The 20,398-nt window shown below is 41.0% G+C and overlaps 2 protein-coding genes and 1 long non-coding RNA gene across 3 annotated transcripts in view; 2 read left to right on the forward strand and 1 right to left on the reverse strand.

Moving 5' to 3' along the window:
- The window catches only part of LOC311619388 (taste receptor type 2 member 43-like), a 197,990-nt gene extending 182,500 nt beyond the window's left edge, over positions 1-15,490 (forward strand). Inside the window, exon 2 of the mRNA XM_084877668.1 lies at positions 15,207-15,490. The gene's annotated coding sequence lies outside the window, so the exon portion shown is untranslated. The remainder of the gene's footprint in view (positions 1-15,206) is intronic.
- On the forward strand, positions 8,245-9,183 carry LOC311619756 (taste receptor type 2 member 7-like; the record flags this gene model as incomplete). The annotated part of the gene is made up of 1 exon (XM_084878282.1): positions 8,245-9,183. One exon carries the CDS (start codon positions 8,245-8,247, stop codon positions 9,181-9,183), a length of 939 nt encoding a protein of 312 aa, XP_084734408.1.
- On the reverse strand, positions 11,578-18,829 carry LOC311619399. Its single transcript, XR_014794496.1, has 3 exons — positions 18,803-18,829; positions 13,195-13,269; positions 11,578-11,772 (listed from the first exon to the last, which is right to left on the reverse strand). It is a non-coding gene; the product is annotated as an uncharacterized lncRNA (long non-coding RNA).
- Positions 18,830-20,398: the final 1,569 nt, after the last annotated feature.

The raw sequence follows: 20,398 nt of genomic DNA on the forward strand, positions 1-20,398 counted from the left end.
GCCAGTTGGAATGGGAAGTTCTCCCTCAACCTGCATATTCTCCTGATATTGCCCCTTCCGATTACCATTTGTTTCGTTCTTTGCAAAACTTTCTTCTTGGAAAAAAATTTAATAATGAAGAATGCCTCAAAAATGCATTGACCGAATTTTTTGCATCAAAATCACAAGAATTTTACAACAGAGGGATTAAAATGCTTCCTGAGCATTGGGCACAAGTAGTAGAATACAACGGCAACTATATTGTTGATTAAATTTTGTTGTATTGTTTAAATAAATTCGATTTTAAAAAGTATTAGAAAACGACATTAATTATTACTAGACCTAATAGTTTAATAATTTAGCAGTAAAAAAATATCCATCCTCTTCCAATCTCAAAATCATTCAAGGTTATTATATTTAACTAGAGGCCCTGCTGGGGGCTCTGGTCTTGCAGTATTCCTCTGTGGGAATACTGCTCATCCTGGTCAGCCCAGTGGCTGAGGACCTGCCCTATGAATGACTGCTCAGCTGAGGGGAGCTCACCCTGAGGGAGCACACTGACCATGGTGGGGCAGCTCCTGCATTGAGCGTCTGCCCCCTGGTGGTCTGTGCACATCATAGGGACTGGTCAATCAGTTGTTCTGGTCATTCTGTCATTTGGTGGCTGGGTTTTTATTATATAGGATGTCATTACTTTGATCACAAAAACCTCTTTTTAAATATATTTGATTACTAGTGAGATCAAGCATTTCACCGAATTATTAGCAAATGGTATAAATTGTTAAAAATTATTTGTTTTCCTTTTATTTTTTCATGTCTATTGTTCTCATCAATTATGTGACACTTTACATATTAACATCATGTTATATATGTGTTCTGATCTTTAGTTTTATTTACTGTTTTATAAATAAGTTCATGGTGTTTGGGAAAATAAAGTGATAATTTATATGTATGCAAACCTATATGTTTCCCTTTATGGTTTCTTATACTGTTATTTTTACAAATTTTAGCTTAGTACTTGTTCCTTTTATCAATAAAACTAATTTTTTTCTGATAAAATAATATGGTTTATTGCACATAAATTAAACACACACACACACACACACACACACACACACAGATAAAGGCCTAACGGAGAAGTTATATATATTTGTAATACTCAACTACTTGTTAACATGTTTCTACATTGATTTCAAAATAAATTTCATGATAGATATAGGAAGATGTTGATTTAAAAGCTCTTTTGATTACATTTATATATAAACTTAATGGCTATATCTCTTAACTATGGACAGTAGGATTTCAGATTTTTATTTTCTTCTTTTAGTATTCTATGAATTTCTAAAAGTACTATAATTTATGAAATAAATAATTTAGTCAGGGGAATGTAATAAAACAGAGGACAAGTTGCATAAATAAAACTGGTTAACTTTCCTTGAGAAAGGAGGAAAAGAGAATTCCTCAGCATTTTCATAAACTGTATAATTACTAACTCTGATGTCTGCTGGTCTAATGTCTAAGGTTATTTAGTTTATTATTTGTGCTGACTCTTGATTATAGACTTCTGATCATCACGTATTTTTTGATTCTATTGGAAACTCAGTTTCATTAAACTTTCTCTGTGCAAGTTCTTTGAGGTCAAGTTTATAGTGTACTTTTTTTATGTTTTTTTTTTATGGTCCCCTTTGCAAGTTCTTTTTTTTCTTTCTTTAAATATATTTTATTGATTTTTTACAGAGAGGAAGGGAGAGGAATAGAAAGTTAGAAACATCGATGAGAGAGTAACATTGATCAGCTGCCTCCTGCACACCCCCTACTGGGGATGTGCCCACAACCTAGGTACATGCCCTTGACCAGAATCGAACCCAGGACCATTGAGTCTGCAGGCCGATGCTCTATCCATTGGGCCAAACCGGTTTCGGCTATAGTGTACTTTGCTAGAAAGGATTTAACATTACTTATGAAGCTGAATGGGGAATCCCCCAATCTTGGACTTCTTTAAATTTTCTGTTTTCAAATTTACTACAAAGGTAATAAAGGCTACATAAGTAGTGCAAATTCTGCTCCCAAACATGCATATGTACAAGGTAATTATTAGAAATTCTCAGAGCAATGCATCTCCTTTTCTTCCTTCCTTCAATTCATGTCATGGTTGAGAGGCACTCCCCCTAAAAATTTAGCCTTTTGCTGGGCATATTTTATTTTCTTGCTGCTCTGTAAATAATTGCCTTTCAGGGTTCCTAGGATAGTGATAGAATCCAATTACATTTCCAGTCTTGAAAAGGCCCAACCCAGGTATCTTATTCTCCAAGCACATGGTCCTTTAAAACGAAGCTCTAGATTAAAAGGAGATTGAAAATGCCCCCAAGGTTCTATTTTCAGCATTTTCTCTCTCTCAAAATTTGCACTTTCCCACCATTTTTGGCACCCGGGGATAAACAAATAAACAAACAAATAAAAACACCCACAAACTTTTCTGGGGCTGTGAACTTAAAGATTTGTTTGTACATATTTTTATGTATTTTTGCACTGGAGATATTTCTTCAGACATCTGGTTTGCTATTTTCTTAAAAGCAAAAGTTTGTTGTTTTTTCTAGTTTGTTTTAAGTCTTTCTTCCTTTTTTGTAATTATATGTATTCAAAACTGTATATTTCTGCCTAAATGTTGCTTTAAATATATTCCACAATGTTGACACATAGTTCTTATATTGTCATTCAGCTCAAAGCATTTTAAAATATCCTTTGTAATTTTCTTTTAATGCAAAGGTTATTAAACAGAATAATTTTCTAGTTACATGATATATGTAATAGCAATTTTTATATTGAAATTTTATTTTATTGAAGCTGGATCAGACAAGATATTTGTATGATAGTTAGCCCAAGATAAGATTTATTTGGCCTAATATATAATGTATTTTTGTGAATGGTCTGTTTTCTTTTTTAAAAATATGTTGGTATTGATTTGAGAGAGAGAGAGGAAAAGAAAGGAAGAGAGAGCGAGAAAGAGGGAGAGGAAGAGAGAGAGAAACATCAGTGTGAGAGAGAAACATTGATCAGTCGCCTCCTGTACATGCCCTGTCTGGGATCAAACCCACAACCCAGGTATGTGCCCTGACCAAGAATTGAACCAGCAATTTTTCTCATACTAGCCAGGGAAGTCCATATTTTCTTGAAAGAAATTTAATGATGCTAAAGTCAAATTTATATACATTTAATAAACCATATTAATAATATTTTCTCTCCCTATCCAGGTTAATTATATGACAATTTGAAATTGATAATTAATAAACATACATTCACAATTATTTGTTTCTGCTCATAATATTTTCATTTGTAGCTGCATTTAACTTGAAGCAATATTGATAACTGTATGTGATTTGGTGGTCATTGCCTTTATTATTATTTTTTTTTACTGATGTTAAAAACCCTCTTTGTCACTCATGCAGGATTTTGCTTTAAATTTTATATTACCCATTGTAAAAAAATCACTGATTATATTCCTTTGCTTCATCTTTAATTACTATGTGTTCTCCATTTGTGTATTTTCCACATTTCTATATTTTTCTTTATTGCCTTCTGTAGAAAATAAATCTCTGGTTTTTAATACTTTATGATCATTGAGTAAACATTTTTATACTATAGGAATCTCAATTAATTTTCTGTCTTCACATTTCTCTTTTTCTATTTTTCATGCTTTCTTCTAGTTTTTTCACTCCTTTTCTATCTTCTATTAATATCAAATATATATTTTAATCTATATGGGTTCCTTTGAAATTCCATGCATTTTTATTTTATCCATTTAAAAACATTATTCTGATGAAATCAGTCTTCACCAAACTGCCAAAGTATCCCACTATACAAAAAAAGTTTAAGACTCTTAGTTCAAACCAAAAAGGTAAAAGTGAACTATCCAAAAAAATGGATTAGAATATAAGGATTTTGCTGATGATTTCCTGTGAAACTGGTGACTATTTAAATATGAGTTGTCTGAAATCCAAACAACAATTAACCTAAAGAAATTATTCAGGCCGAGACCGGTTTGGCTCAATGGATACAGCGTCGGCTTGGGGACTGAAGGGACCCGGGTTCAATTCTGGTCAAGGGCATGTACCTTGGTTGCGGGCATATCCCCAGTAGGGGGTGTGCAAGAGGCAGCTGATCGATGACTATCATCGATGTTTCTAACTCTCTATCTCTCTCCCTTCCTCTCTGTACAAAATCAATAAAAATATATTAAAAAATAAATTATTCAATGAGGACAAATAACATGAGGCTGTTTGCATTTTGTTACTAGCAAAGAAAGACAAACAAGGATGGCATTTTAGTAAGCATAGGCCCTTAGGTAACTGCTCATATGCCATAGCATGTTTTATTCCCATTAAATATAGACAGAATAACTTCTCCAAACTGATCCCTAACCCTCATCAGCAAAAACCAAAGAGGAAAAGGATTTTGATGAAATCAGGAGGCCTATAGTATATGTAGATTTCAAAGTACACATAAGAGCTGCCAAAAGCAGCTACATTTGGACAAAAGTTGTGTAGGAAATAAGGGATATAGGGGGAAAGACCAGGAATCAGAAGGCAAAGTAGAATTTTCTGAGTTTACCAAGAAATTCAACAACGCCATTCAGTTATTCATCCATCATCCACATACATGATTTATGTTTGTCTTCATCTTTTCTGGAGCTCACAAATTGAACCCGGAGTGTATTTCTGTTTCCCAATGATAACCTTCAACTTATTTCATCCACTGATTCAAAGTTTACTCAAATACTTCAATTAAGCTAATCAAATGCAACATCGGCCCTACATAGGCCATAATTAAATATGGTCTGACCCGGTCAGGTAAGACGCAAATCAATTTCTTTAGTGAAGTTTTTCTCAGAGAACTGCCTTTTTCGTGGCTTTGGTCATGACAAGCACAGTGTGTGCTTTTGGGCTTATCATCTGATGCCTCTTCAGAAATAAAGTGCAGAGAATCATGGAATGAACCCCAACTCTCACTTAATATGTTGACACTTGCTTTTGCTTTCTCACTAAAATCTGCATATTTAATTTTTATCTCTTTGTTGAGTCTAAAACTGTTTTATCGTGTAAACAAGAACAGATCAAGCATTATCTCATTAAATATTTTATGATACTATTGCGTTAGTTTGTTTAATAAGTAATATTTAATATCAGGTTTTTTAAAAAAAATGTATTGATTTTGTACAGAGAAGAAGGGAGAGAGATAGAGAGTTAGAAACATTGATGAGAGAGAGTCATTGATCAGCTGCCTCCTGCACACCCCCTACTGGGGATGTGCCCACAACCAAGGTACATGCCCTTGACCGGAATCGAACCCGGGACCTTTCAGTTCCCAAGCCGATGCTCTATCCTAGGGGTGTCGAACTCAATCAGAGAAGGGGCCAAAATCTAAAATCCAGCCTAAATCGCGGGCCGAATGGTTTACTGAACAGTCATAAACTGACAATGTCATAAACTGACAGCGGAGTGCAGTGATGACAGCGCGGTGCGGGCCACATTGCAAGGCCTGGCGGGCTGGATTTGGCCCGCGGGCCTTGTGTTTGACACATGTGCTCTATCCATTGAGCCAAACCGGTTTCGGCAGGTGTTTTTTTTTTTAAGTCTAGAAGCTGAATCTTGGTATGTGTGTCTGTTTACATGTATATGTGTATGTCCTGTTATTTCAAATAATATAGCTAAGAAAATTCAAAGCATGTATTGTCATTACTCACTACTGATGTCATGGTACTACTTGCCAATCAGATTTTATAGCTTTCTAGATCCTTGTCTCCCTGCTCCCCGCCCCCCAGCTCAGACTGGTTTCTTCTTCCTGTCTCTGTAACAAAAAAGAGAGGGGCATTTTCACTGACTTTTCTGCATTCTGAGGCTATCTCTGGGACAAAGCAAAACCCCTCCAAGGAACTCTAAGATCTTAACCAGAATTATCTGGGTCTCATTTATTAACATTATTACAATTTAGTGTCTATTTTTCTTTACTTCCTTGTAAAGTTATCTCCATTTTTTTTTTCCTTTGGCATCTATTAATGAAGATTTCTCATGGCTGTCTATATATCAAATAAAACTGCATTTAGTTGTGCTTTTTATTTTAAATCTCTCTCTTTTTCTTTCTTTCTTTCTTTCTTTCTTTCTTTCTTTCTTTCTTTCTTTCTTTCTTTCTGCCTCATTGGCCCCATTCTTTCAACATGCATTTCTTTTAATTTTCTTTTCTTTTTTTTTAATTGATTTCAGAGAGGAAGGGAGAGGTAGAGACAGATAGAAACATCAATGATGAGAAAAAAACCATTGATGGGCAGCCTCCTGCATGCCCCACACTGGGGATCAAGCCCGCAGTCTGGGCATGTGCCCTTGACAGGTATCAAACCCAGAGACCCTTCAATCCACATGCTGACGCTCTATCCACTGAGCCAAACCAGCTAGGGCTAAATCTCTTTTTTCTGATACCAGAATACCACATAGATTGCACATCTACTTTGATTTCTCAGGCAAAATAAGCAGATTTACTATTTACATTAGTAGCACAAATCAGTATTTTCCTTCTGTGCTAGAAACCAGCAAAAATCAAAGAGAGAGAAAAAAATATTGGTGAAATCAGGAAACCTATACTATATGTAGACTTCAAAATACCTATAAGAACTGCCAAAACCAGTTCCATTTGGACAAAAGTTGTGTAGGAAGAAGAATAAGAAAGAAGCAGAAGACGGGAGGAGGAGGAGGAGGAGGAGGAGGAGGAGGAGGAGGAGGAGGAGGAGGAGGAGGAGGAGGGGGAGGAAGAGGAGAAGGAGGAGGAGGAGGAGGAGGAGGAGGAGGAGGAGGAGGAGGAGGAGGGGGAGGAAGAGGCGTGGGGGGAGGAGGAGGAAGGAAGATAGAGGGAAGCTTACAAATCTCAGAAATCAGTTTTCAAAATATACTTCCTGAGTCTGAGGGATGCATGCTGAAATGCAAAAACTAATGCCTAATTTACAATACTGGCTGTAGGAACTGGTATAAGTAAAACTACTGATAAAAACTCTCCTAACCTGGTTTGGTTAAGAGTAATAGGGAAGGTGAAATATACAAAACATCATTTAAATCAACTCTCTTGGTAGGAGCCAGTCTATCTCTGAGGAAACAGGAAAAAAAAGTTAGCTTTTGGATCATGAAGAAAAAAAAAATGATAGGAAAACATGCAAATAGCTACTCTAAGAAAATGCAACTCATTCAATTATTAGTAACATTGTCACGCCATCTAAATCAAGATAAATATGGAAAATGAAAGGGAAAATTTGGTATAAAACTATAACATTAACAAGTGTCAAAAACAAGAGAAATAATGACATGGAGCAGATGGAAATTGTGGCCAAAATTCACTATAAAGTTTTTAAAATTAATGAAGCAATAATTTCTATGAAGAAATAATATAGCCATAATTTAAGAACTTACCCTAAATTGATAAAACTCTAGAAAGAGTAAAAAAATAAAAAAATCTAGATAAAAAGTGTGGAAATATTTTTTAAAACCAAATCGTACATAATGTTAACATTTTAAGTTCCCTCCATGTTCAACCAAACTTTAAATTTTCAGCAGTAATTAATATTATCATTCAACAAAATGAAGATTCCTCTACAAATTTCTATTTTTTTGACCATTTTCCAATGAACAGAAATGCTTGAGGTTTAGGTTTGCCAGATGAAATACAAGACACTCAATCATTTGAATTTCAGTACCTTCTGGAAGTAGTTATCTCATGCACTTGAGACATACACACACACACACACACAAAAAAAAAATTCATTATTTATTTGACATTCAAATTTGGTTGGGTGTTCTGCATTTTTATTTGCTAAATCTGGCATGCCTGTTGAGGTTACTAGCATGCATCACAGAATAATAAATCCAAAATTTGCAAACTATAACACGAGAAGGACAGTGTGGGGCCATGAACAGGAATCGACTGAATTTGCACCTTGGCAAACTGTAGCTCAGTCTACATTAAACTATACGTGGAAAAGTAAAACTTGTGGGGAAGGTAAACGGACATACAGCGACCAGGCCAGGGATCGCCAACCACATTGTTTGTCAAGACTAATTAGGATTTAGTGACGATAGCTACGGTCTTCGTTTGCCATTCCAGTCTCCATCATAAGACAGACTACACTAAAAGAGATAAAGAAAACAACAGCGAAATCGAAGAAGTAGGTGTAGCTATCATACTACATCCGTGCAAATAGGAACAAATTGGATATTTCTCTGTTTTAACATGTCAGATGAAGTAATCAGCACCTTAATGATCATAACAGTTGGGGAGTTTTCGGTGGGGATCGTAGGAAATGCATTTATTGTATTGGTAAACTTCATGGACTGGATGAAGAGTAAGAAGATTGCTTCCATTGATTTAATCCTCACAAGTCTGGCCATATCCAGAATTTGTCTAATGTGTATAATAATGTTGGATTGTTTTATGCTGGTGCTGGATCCAGACGTCTATGAAACTGGTAAACAAATGAGAATCGTTGACTTCTTCTGGACACTAACCAACCATTTAAGTATCTGGTTTGCCACCTGCCTCAGCATTTTCTATTTTCTCAAGATAGCTAATTTCTTCCATCCTCTTTTCCTCTGGATGAAATGGAGAATTGAAAGGGCGATTCCTGGGATCCTGCTGGTGTGCTTGGCCTTCTCTGTGTTCATTAGCCTTCCCGCCGCTGAGAATTTGGATGATGACTTCAGGCTTTGTGTCAAGGGGAAGTGGAGAAGAAACTTAACTTTGAGATGCAGGGTAAATAAAGCTCAATATGCTTCCAGCAAGGTATATCTCAACCTGTTCACGCTGTTCCCCTTTTCTGTGTCCCTCGTCTCATTCCTCCTCTTGATCCTCTCCCTATGGAGACACAGCAGGCGGATGCAGCTCAATGCCACAGGGTGCAGAGACCCCAGCACAGATGCCCACATGGGAGCCATGAAAGCTCTCATCTCCTTCCTCCTGCTTTTCGTTGCCTACAATTTGTCCTTTCTCATAGCCACCTCCAGTTACTTCATGCCAGAGACTGAATTAGCTGTGCTCATTGGTGAACTGATAGCTCTAATCTATCCTACAAGCCATTCATTTATATTAATTCTGGGGAACAAGAAGTTAAGACAAGCATCTCTAAGGGTGCTATGTGAAGTAGCACATACACTAAAGAGAAGAAATGTTTAATAACATAAACAGAGCTGAAGACGCACTATCATTTTCTAGGACAAAGAAAGACAAAATGTTTATTAATTATCTTCAGTTCTTACATTAATGTTGATTTCATATGGTTGATTACCTTAAAATGAAGTATATTTATAACTTAGAAAATCTATGTATAGCTTATTTTGCCTCTTTATCTCGGCCTCTATGCCGCTTTGTCTCTTTTCTCTCTCTCCTTCCCAGCAGTTTTTTGAAACATGTATTAAAACAAACTGTGAGAGGAGAGTGTATTTTCATAGTTCTAAGTCATTTGTCCAGATGCAAATTGTATGGCTAATTCAGAACAACTGTAATAGCATCTTACTCTTTTGCATTCCTATGAAAAGTAGCTGGCTCATCCTCCTGGTCCTGACTAGATTCTTCTTCTCGGATCTTCCAAATAAGCTCCACCTTTGCAAAAGACTCAGTAAGGTTGCAGTTCTTAATAAAATGCTATGCAATTCTATGAATGTAGCAGAAATTAATCCTGATTATAATCACAAATAAAACATAAATTATGATTAAAATAAATATTGTCACAGCGAATACAAAAATTATTTTAGAATCAATGAAAAAAGAGATGCTAAGTGTGAGAGGACAGTTTATATAAAAAGTTTTTATAAAATAAGAATGGCCAAACCAGAAGCCTAAGTAGAACTATTTATTGCTTATTAAAGGATATTTCCTATACAAAAGACATGTGTAAGTTTGCTTTTAGCAAACTAAGACTGTATCACGCACTAATTGTTAAGATACCCTGATAAGATGAGATCTTCAATAAAAAAAAATTATGATTTTAGATGCTAAAATGTCAAAACTATCAAAGGAGATATTGATTCAATACAGATCATCTCTATAAACTAGGAGGATAATATTCAGATTATATATAAGTCATCTATAAGATATCATTTATGTTGTGGCAAAAATATCTTGAAGTGATTGACCAGTCTACAGTAGTCATAGACTTTGTGTGCAGAAGATAAAAATGTTTATAAATATTCTGATTAATAAATTTGATAAAAATAAAAATTACTTTTATCTTTCATATGTTAAATTTCATATGTTAATTTTTTTTCTCTGAATCTGACAGTGCAAAAATTAACAAATTGATTAAGCTGATAAGTTTTTTTAAATGCCTTATAAGTTAAAAGAAACAATAGAAAGTTGTTAAGGAGCACTAAAGGTGCATAGGCTGAAACTTACACTGTAAATTTTAAAAAACATCTTAAGCCCTAGCCGGTTTGGCTTAGCGGAGAGAGCATTGGCCTGCTGACTAAGGCTTCCTGGTTTGATTCTGGTCAAGGGCACGTGCCTGGGTTGTGGGCTCAATCCTCAGTAAGGGGAGTGCAGAAGGCAGCCGATCAATGAGTCTCCCTTATCATTGATGTTTCTATCTCTCTCTCCCTTTCTGAAATCAATACAAATATATTTTTAAAAAATTAAATTTTCTCATTACATTAGTTTGCAAGGTTTCCTGCAACCATGTACTACAAACTGAGTGCCTTAAACAACAGAAATTTATTTTATCACACCTCTAAAGAATAGATGTTTAAGATCAAGGTGTTGGTTCAGTCTATGGGCTCTGAGAAAGAATTTGTTCCAGGTCTCCTAGCTCTGGTGTTTTGATAGCATTCTTTAGTGCTCCTTAGCTTCTAAAAAGCACCCAAGTATGTCTTCACCTTCACATGGTGTTCTCCCTGTATACGCCCAAATTTCCCCTTTTGATAAGGATACCAGTCATACTGGATTAGGAACCCACCTACTCTCACATAAGCTCATCTTAACTAATTATATCTGCAACAACCCTATTTCCAAATAAGGTCATATTCTAAGACACTGGGGTTAGTACTTCAACATATGAATTTCTGGGAGACTCATAAACACTAACTCTCCTTTACAACTTCCCTAATTCCGGCAGATTTTACTTTATGCCATTTCTACAAATGCATATATGCAAAAAAAAAAAATTTAAATTGAGTCAACATGTATGAACCAAACATAGTGCTGAGGTACATCTGCATGTCTCTAAACCAATGGGAAGCTTGTCTAGTTGATAGCAGGACAATGACTCTATTTCCAATAGGGCATGCTGAGGGTAAACAGGTCTTAAAGGCCCTCCTGAACCCCAGACGTACACAGGAATGTAATAATATGCACACATGCACTGAAAGACTGTCAGAGATAAAAGAATTTTACAAGGTCTTTTTCTCTGTATTTGAGTTGAGAAAAAGAGGTGTGTATCAATTAGGTAAACTTGGAAAACTCTCTTACTAGTCTCAAGAATAATTTTTTTTTTTTTTTGCTTTGAAATATTGGTGGTAGCTAAGTCCTTACACAATTATTGAAATCTGAGCTCCTATCAGTTACACAATACAGAACATTTGGAGTCCAGCCAGAGCTATCTACCACCCAGCCTGTCCTGACTGTCCCTTGACTGAGAACCATGGCCCTAAATGAAAAACAAGAGCCAGGGTATAATGCTTATGACTTTATTGGTGATTCAAAGTTGGAGGAAGAAAAGGCCATGTTTACACCACTGAAAAGTCCATGTTCACCAGTCGATCTCTATCACTTCTGAAATAGAGAAAAAGATTTTAGACACAATAATCACTTAGCCTGTGGTGAGTTGGGCATGGCATTCTCAGCCCCAGGGCGCCTCATGTGCCATGCCAGCTCAGCCAGGTACAGTGCTGCTGAGAGGGGTTGGTGAAGGATTGAGAAAAGACAGATAAGAGAATGAAAGCTGGGTCTGGATGGGATGCTGCCTCTCTGATGGAGAGACAGAGCCACGGGCTAAGCCTTGTCTTTATTTTATGGCCAGATGTCACGAGGCAAAGTAAGGGCATGGTCAAGATGTTTACAACATTCTCATGGGTTTCGATCCTTCTCAATGACAAGCACCTGATCAAGTTTTTGTTTTTTGTTTTTGTTTTACAGAGAGAAAGGGAGAGGGATAGAGAGTTAGACACATCAATGGGAGAGAATCATTGATCAGCTGCCTCCTGCACACCTTTCCCACCAGGGATATGTCCACAACCAAGGTACATGCCCTTGACTGAAGTCGAACGTGGGACCCTTCAGTCCATAGGCCGAAGCTCTATCCACTGAGCCAAACCAGTTAGGGCACACCTGATCAAGCTTTGTTTACTTGCAGCCTATATCACTTAGGCATGTGGGGCCACGTGTTCAGACCACAGGTTCAAGCTTACAACTATAGCTGTTGGTTATAATTGTGCTGGGAGGGCTCTTCCTTCTAAGCTGGGAATTGCATGTGGCCATGAGAGGACTATGTCCTCTCATTAGTCCAAGGCTTGAACCTGTCCAAACACTGTAGCTGCTCTCCACATTAGCCTGAGCATGCTCTATGACTGGTATTTCTATAATAAAATAGGCTCATTATAAGACAACACATGAAGTTAAAAGAGAGTAGAAGAAGGAGGAGTGGGGAGGTAGAGGTGGGAGGAAGAAGCCAGGAGAGGGAGACAGAAGGGAGGAGAGAAGAGAGGAGGTGGGGAGGAGAGGTAGGACTAGGAGAATTTTAGGTTAATATAAGAAGAGGGAGTCAAACAAAACCTCAGGGTAAAAGTAACACTTGCTCTTAAAAGAATGGAGAATATTTTTGTATGTGTAAGGTTGAGGCAATGAGATTCGTGGCAAGCCAAATTTGGACAAACATTTTGAGTGATTAAAAACAAGAATCAAAACAAGAGAAGTAAATAGAAACAAAAAATTAAAAATTCAGGGAGAAATTCACTAGATTGGGGAGTAGAAATGCAATTAATACCTAGGGAATCACTGGAAGCCATCTTTAGTTGGTTTTCTTTGTCATTGGCCACCACGCTGACCACCCTGGCCACCAGGACCACCCTGGTCACCTCTGCCACCTTGTCTACCCTGGCCATCTTGGCCTCTCTGGCCACCTCGACCACCTCGGCCTCCTCTTCCAGCTTTCCTGGTCTCCCTGGACATTCTGGCTTCCAGATCAATGATAGTTACCCTGGTCTCTTTTTTCATGCTGACCCCCATGCTCTTCTTGTGATCCCTCTGGGGGTCCTTCATCAATTTTATGGTCTTCTTAAGTGAATATATTCAGAAAGAAAGGAACAAGGAAAGAGAAAGGTTAGCCATAAACTTACATGAGGCAAGTAAGGAATCTACTGTAGCCTAAACTTAGTTAGAAGTAATATAATACTGTTTTAAGTGGTACTATGGTCCAGAGTCTACAATGGGCAGAGAATCCTGGCCTCTTCAGAGTGCATGTATTTAGCTTAGCACCTCTTGTTCACCCCATCACTAGTTATTCTCCCCTTTTGATGTTTCGGCCACTATTCTGTATGGCCATCTAGTCTAAGCTTACTGTGATATACACGAATTCATCTATAAAACACCAGATAACTTCATGAGAAACCACCAGATGGAGTGACTGTGTCTATCTGTAGATACACATGATATCTTGGCACCAATCTATTGAATAGGGGAAATTATCAGCTACCTTGCCCTTCCCAATAGCACAGCAATCATATAACACCCACTCTCCCCTCTCTTCTATAAACTGTTAGGTCTTTAGACCAATAGAAAGTATACATTTTAAAGCCCACCCTATATTTTATCCTTTTGAAAATTTCTGGTACCTATAATTGAATCACCATCTGTTATATTAACTTTCAATCATTTCTCCATGCTCTCGTGGTCATCACTTTTTTTAATCAATAGTACATTTATTTATTTTTTACACTCAATGTCATTTTGTTTCAGGTGTACAGCCAAGTGGTTGGGCAGTCATATACCTTGTTCCCCCAATATTTCCAGTACCCACATGGCATCATACACAGTTATTACAATATTCTTGATTATATTCCATATGCTGTACTTTATATCCCATGACTATTCTGTAACTACCCATCTGTTATGGTTATCACTCTTAAAATCATTCTCTTGTGATTCAATGTATACTTTATTGCATGCCAATTACATCAGGCACTAACACTCTAAGCTTAAAAGACACAGTTTGGGCTTTCAAGTTGCTATTCTTTATTGTTGTCAGATCAACAAATAAATTTCTGGTTCACTCCCCTATTCAATCTCTCTGTCCATAGGATAAATTACAAATTCCATTTGCCATTCCTAGCATCTTTTGTAATCTGGAACTAAGCCACGTCTCTCACTTTATCTTCCTATATTCATCCTTACTGGATTACTCTGTGTTCCTAGATCCGTGGTTGGCAAACTGCGGCTCGCGAGCCACATGCGGCTCTTTGGCCCCTTGAATGTGGCTCTTTGGCCCCTTGAGTGTGGTTCTTCCACAAAATACCACGGTCTGGGTGAGTCTATTTTGAAGAAGTGGCATTAGAAGAAGTTTAAATTTTAAAATTTTTGCTCTCAAAAGAAATTTCAATTGTACTGTTGACATTTGGCTCTGTTGACTAATGAGTTTGCCGACCACTGTCCTAGACCATTGAAATGCTGTTATATGCACAGATTTAGTTATGCAGTTAACTTTGCCTCTCCCCATGCCCCACTCTCCAAGGTCCAGATTACATGGCATCTCCTGTGGGAGGCCTTCCCTTTACTCCCCTTCTCAGAGCTGCCATAATGTCTACTTTTGCCACTTTTCTGAAGGTGATCATCATTATGTCTAAAAGTGAAATCTTCCATTACATCCTGAGTTCCTTAAGGACAGAAACAATGTTTCATTTACCTTTGCATCATTGGTACTAAGAATAGAACCCTGCCATGATTATTAAGTATTAAATTTTGTCGAATTAATGTTGGCATAGACAATGTAGATAATCAAAGCTCCCCCCACACCAAGGGATCCTTATAGCCATGCCCTTACAAAGCCAGGTAATAGGCAAGAAAAAATCAGAAGTAAAGCAGTGACCATATTCTCTAGACCTGAGAGAACTTATAGATCTAAAGCAAACCACTGATTTTTTTATTTTTTGTCTTTTATGCTCATTCTGCAATATGCTAAGAAGATTAAATTATATACTAAAATGGTTGAGGAGAGGATCCAAGATGGCTGCTCGGGTATACACCTAGCCGCAGCAGCTCACAACAATTTCAAGGGAATACAACTAAAATGTAGAGTGGACATTGCCCAGAGCTACAGGTAGTCGACTGACTGAAAACTCTACAATAGGAAGGAGGGAGAAAACCAGAAGGAAAATCAGAGGAGCTGAAAAAAAGCCTAAGGTACGGAGACATGTTGCGTGCTCGCACGCACGCGCGCGCGGAGAGGTCGCAGCCGGAGAGGAGGAGAGGGCTGGGTGCTGCCTGGCGTTCCCTAGCAGGAAGGAAATAGAACACCCAGCCTGGGCTGAACCCCCAAACCGGCAGCGCTGAGCCCCAAGTTATGTGCCAGACCCTGGGGACCCAGGCTCCGGCAGGGGGAGACAATCCAGGGGGACGGCGAAATGCGGGGCCCCCGGAGTCGCGCGCACATGGCGCGCAGAGGACTGAATGTTGACTCTGATGCTGGATTACCCTAGCCGGAAGAAACAAAGCCTCCGGCGGCAGCTCTGAGCCTCAGTCCAGACTGCCCCGAACTCCAGGTCTGGGCCAGTCCCTGGGGACCCAGGCTCGGGCAGGGGGAGACGGAGCTGTGAGGTGGAGTCCTGGGAGCCCGGCGAAAGGCCGAGCCCCCGGAGTCGCGCACACTGTGCGCAGAGGACAGTCTGTTGACTCTGATCCTGGACTCCCCTAGTGGGAGGGAGAAAGAAAGCTCCAGACTGGAGGAACGCCACGAGGAGCAGGAGCCCCTGCCGGACACCGGCCAGCCGGGCGCCAGCAAGGAGCCGGGCGACGGGGCCCCCAGTGGGGGGGGTGCCCCTGAGCCTTCGACTGCTGAGCGCTGGCAACGGAGCCAAGGACGGGGGCTGCTTCCTGGGCGGTGCCGACCCCGGCAACAGGCTGGAGCAGCGCGGGAGCCCACGGAGAACAAAGGGGTGCCACAGGCCAACCTGCTGAGCTCCCAGGACAAGGAGGAAGAAACCAAAGAAGTTCTCAATGTGAAGAAATCAAGTGAGAGCAAATGATAGTAAAATTACTTAAGAAAGAATACAAAGAAGATCTTGAAAAATCAAAGACTAAGTCAGAACTCAACGCACCAGCCAACATTGCAACATAAATGCGTTTTGTTTTGTTTTTTTTAAAAAGAAAAAAAAAAGGAGAAAAAAGGGACAGAATGTTGGAACAGCGGCGACCAGGCCTAGAGTGGCCAGGCACAAGGCAGTGGCAGCTGGGCCCGGAGCAGCAGTGGCCAGGCCCCAGAGCAGCAGCAGCCAGAACAAGAGCATCAACGGCCAGCACTGGAGCAGCCAGACCTGGGGCAGTGGCAGCCAGGCCTGAGGCAGAGGCGGCCAAGCCCAGGGTGGCCAGTCCAGGAACACCCAGACACGGAGTGGCTGGGCCCGGAGAAGCCCGGTCCAGAGCAGCCGGGTTGGGAGCAGCCAGGCCCAGAACAGCAGTAGCCAAGCACGGAGCATCCAGGCTGGGAGCGGCCAGGCTCGGAGCAGCCGGGTTGGGTGCGGCCAGGCCCGGAGCAGCGGCGGCCAGGCTGGGAGCGGCCAGGCCCGGAGCAGCTGGGTCTGGTGTGGCCAGGCCTGGAGCAGTGGCTGCCAGGCTAGGAGCGGCCAGACCCGGAGCAGCAGCTGCCAGGCTGGGAGCAGCCAGGTCCGGAGCAGCCGGGTCCGGTGTGGCCAGGCCCGGAGCAGCGGCTGCCAGGCTGGGAGCGGCCAGGCCCAGAGCAACAGCTGCCAGGCTGGGAGCGGCCAGGCCCGGAGCAGCCGGGTCTGGTGCGGCCAGGCCCGGAGCAGCGACTGCCAGGCTGGGAGCGGCCAGGCCCGGAGCAGCCGGGTCTGATGCGGCCAGGCCCGGAGCAGCAGCTGCCAGGCTGGAAGCGGCCAGGCCCGGAGCAGCCGGGTCTGGTGCGGCCAGGCCAGGAGCAGCGGCTGCCAGGCTGGGAGCGGCCAGGTCCGGAGCAGCAGCTGCCAGGCTGGGAGCGGCCAGGCCCGGAGCAGCCGGGTCTGGTGCGGCCAGGCCAGGAGCAGTGGCTGCCAGGCTGGGAGCGGCCAGGCCCGGAGCAGCGGCTGCCAGGCTGGGAGCGGCCAGGCCCGGAGCAGCCGGGTCTGGTGCGGCCAGGCCCGGAGCAGCGGCTGCCAGGCTGGGAGTGGCCAGGCCTGGAGAAGCGGCTGCCAGGCTGGGAGCGGCCAGGCCTGGAGCAGCCGGGTCTGGTGCGGCCAGGCCAGGAGCAGCGGCTGCCAGGCTGGGAGTGGCCAGGCCCGGAGCAGCGGCTGCCAGGCTGGGAGCGGCCAGGCCCGGAGCAGCCGGGTCTGGTGCGGCCAGGCCCAGAGCAGCGACTGCCAGGCTGGGAGCGGCCAGGCCCGGAGCAGCCGGGTCTGGTGCGGCCAGGCCAGGAGCAGCGGCTGCCAGGCTGGGAGCGGCCAGGCCCGGAGCAGCCGGGTCTGGTGCGGCCAGGCCAGGAGCAGCGGCTGCCAGGCTGGGAGCGGCCAGGCCCGGAGCAGCAGCTGCCAGGCTGGGAGCGGCCAGGCCCGGAGCAGCCGGGTCTGGTGCGGCCAGGCCAGGAGCAGTGGCTGCCAGGCTGGGAGCGGCCAGGCCCGGAGCAGCCGGGTCTGGTGCGGCCAGGCCAGGAGCAGTGGCTGCCAGGCTGGGAGCAGCCAGGCCCGGAGCAGCGGCTGACAGGCTGGGAGCGGCCAGGCCCAGAGCGGCCGGGACCGGAGCAACCGGTCCCAGAGCTGCCGGGTCGGGTGCGGCCAGGCCTGTAACAGCAACAGCCAAGTCCAGAGCAACTAGGTCGGGAGCGGCAGTGACCAGACCCGGAGCAGCTGGTTGTGGAACGAACCAGAGCAACAGAGGCCAGGCCCGGAGCAGCCAGGCCCGAAACAGCTTGCTCCTCGCCTGTACCTGCCCACGGCTGCCTCTCAGACATGGCTGGAAACTTTTGCGGGAACTTGAGGGTCTGCTGAATCAAGTGATGAAGGCTTAGATCTGGATGTGTTGAGTTAGTATAGCGCTGGGGTGTTGATCTGTGAGTGCCTTGGGTGGGGCCTGGATGAGGCTGGTTGACCTATTTGAAAATGTCTTTTGTGTGAAGTGTATCATTGGGCATGTGGAGGTATTATTGATATGAGAAAATGCTAAGTAACAGATTTACTATCTGAAAAGGGATTTACTATCGGGGAAAGGGAGGGAGGAAGAGACTGAACATAAACTGTGCACCTATGAATGAGGACAATGGGGGATGGGGAGGGGGCAGAGGGTGGGGTGGGAACCTGGTGGAGGGAGGAAGAAATGAGGAACCTTTGTAATAATATGAACAATAAAGATTGATTTTAAAAAAATAATAAATAAAAAAAAATAAAATAGAAAAAAAAATGGTTGAGGAAGAAAATCTTTGAAAGTTAAACATAAATTAAAGTAAAAAATCATATAAATTTTGGATTACACCAGTGACCCAGAGGTTCCTAGAATCTATTTTAAAAAATTCTAACTAAGTTGATTGAATTCAAAATAACTCGCCCCTTCCCCTACACACACACACACACACACACACACACACACACACACAAATAAAATAACCCACCTAATGGTTGGATTTCTTCCTCGTGGCTTTGAGGGCTTTCTGCAAAGAAAGAACAAAGGAAAGAATAAAGTATAAAATGATATAACCCTAATGCCAGGATCATTGACCTGTCATGAACTGAAGAAAATCATTAAGTATGTAAAGATTTTCATTGAGCAAGAAAATTTTTGATTGATTCATTTATGGTACTGAATTATACAACTCTTTGGTGACATAACTTAAAATTCATTAGCTCTCTCATGCACTCTGGTCTTTTCTTATAGCCTCCCTCCTATACACACTCCTACCCATGTCACTAAAATTGTCTTCAAATTTTTCATTTGAAGTGTTTTCAGTTAATAATGGCTTTAAGTTTTATCTACCTGAGGCATCTTATCATTTAAACAGATCTCAAGGCTTCGATAACAGAAGAATGAAGCATAAGCACTGTAAATGAGTAAGTTGCAATAATAAATTTACTGATTGAATAAGTATGTTAGTCAAATCGCATGAGACCTTTATGATTACATGGTATTTTTATAACTTAAATTAGTTAAATGTCAATGGAGACAGCACCCTTAAAATGAAAGGGATTTGTATTATTCAATCATTTGTCTTTGTCTGTAGGATTTATAGAAAACATTTGCGTACGGTGGCATGCTCTGTTGATCTTCAGACACTAGGTCTCTAACACAGAAGATTCCAATGTGAAAGGGAAGGAGATGGGCCATATCTAACAATAAAACTGAGGACCACTAAGACTTAGGATTTGTTACTACTTTTAGCCTTTCCCTACACTCAGGTTTGAGATTTTAAAGAAATAAATGCTAAGCAAAGAAAAAGGTATGATAGGTTCTGAAGAAAAAAAAGAAAGGAACACATTCTTGAACAAGGATTTACCTGGTGAGTTTTCAGTGTCTGTACCTAGAATTTAAAAAAAGGAGGGGGAGAGAATAAGGAAACAAATTAAAAATATGATTTGATAAGATCCCAGCTGTACATTTATATAAAGACAAGTTGGGTTAAATTTAAGAAGTTAGAAAATTCTTAAGAGAACTACTACTACTAATACGTTAGAATACAATGGACCAACATTTCATAAAGTAGAATCCTACATCTATCTGATCATTGATTCTGAAGCAGGGATGAAAAGAAAGTCAAATATTTTACTAATTCTGTATTATACATAATGAAATGGAGAACAACAATGGTTGTAGATAAAATACATATTATGAGACATTTTGCAACAGAGAAACTTTGAGAATTAAAATCAACTGTAGCCACATAGCTTATTGTCTGTATTGCCACAACTTTATTACAGAAAATTCTCACCTCCAAAAGATAAATTTTTCAAATAATTATTGGTTACTTCAAATAATTATTGGTTACTTTCAAATAATTATTGGTTACTTCAATTATTGGTTAATTTTTCAAATAATTATTGGTTACTTCAAGAACTTGCCCAAAACCCATTTAAACAAACATTAATCTGTTCATCTTTTTAATGGCATCAATTGCTTGTGTGCCAAGGCTCAGAACGCTTCTCTCCCAAACTCTTGCTAATTATGTAAGCTCTTCGAAGTATTTAAACTCAAAGATTATGGTTCGAATATGAAA

Source organism: Pipistrellus hanaki, assembly GCF_964339955.1.
Source record: "Pipistrellus hanaki genome assembly, chromosome: 3".
Classification (NCBI taxonomy): Eukaryota; Metazoa; Chordata; class Mammalia; order Chiroptera; family Vespertilionidae; genus Pipistrellus; species Pipistrellus hanaki.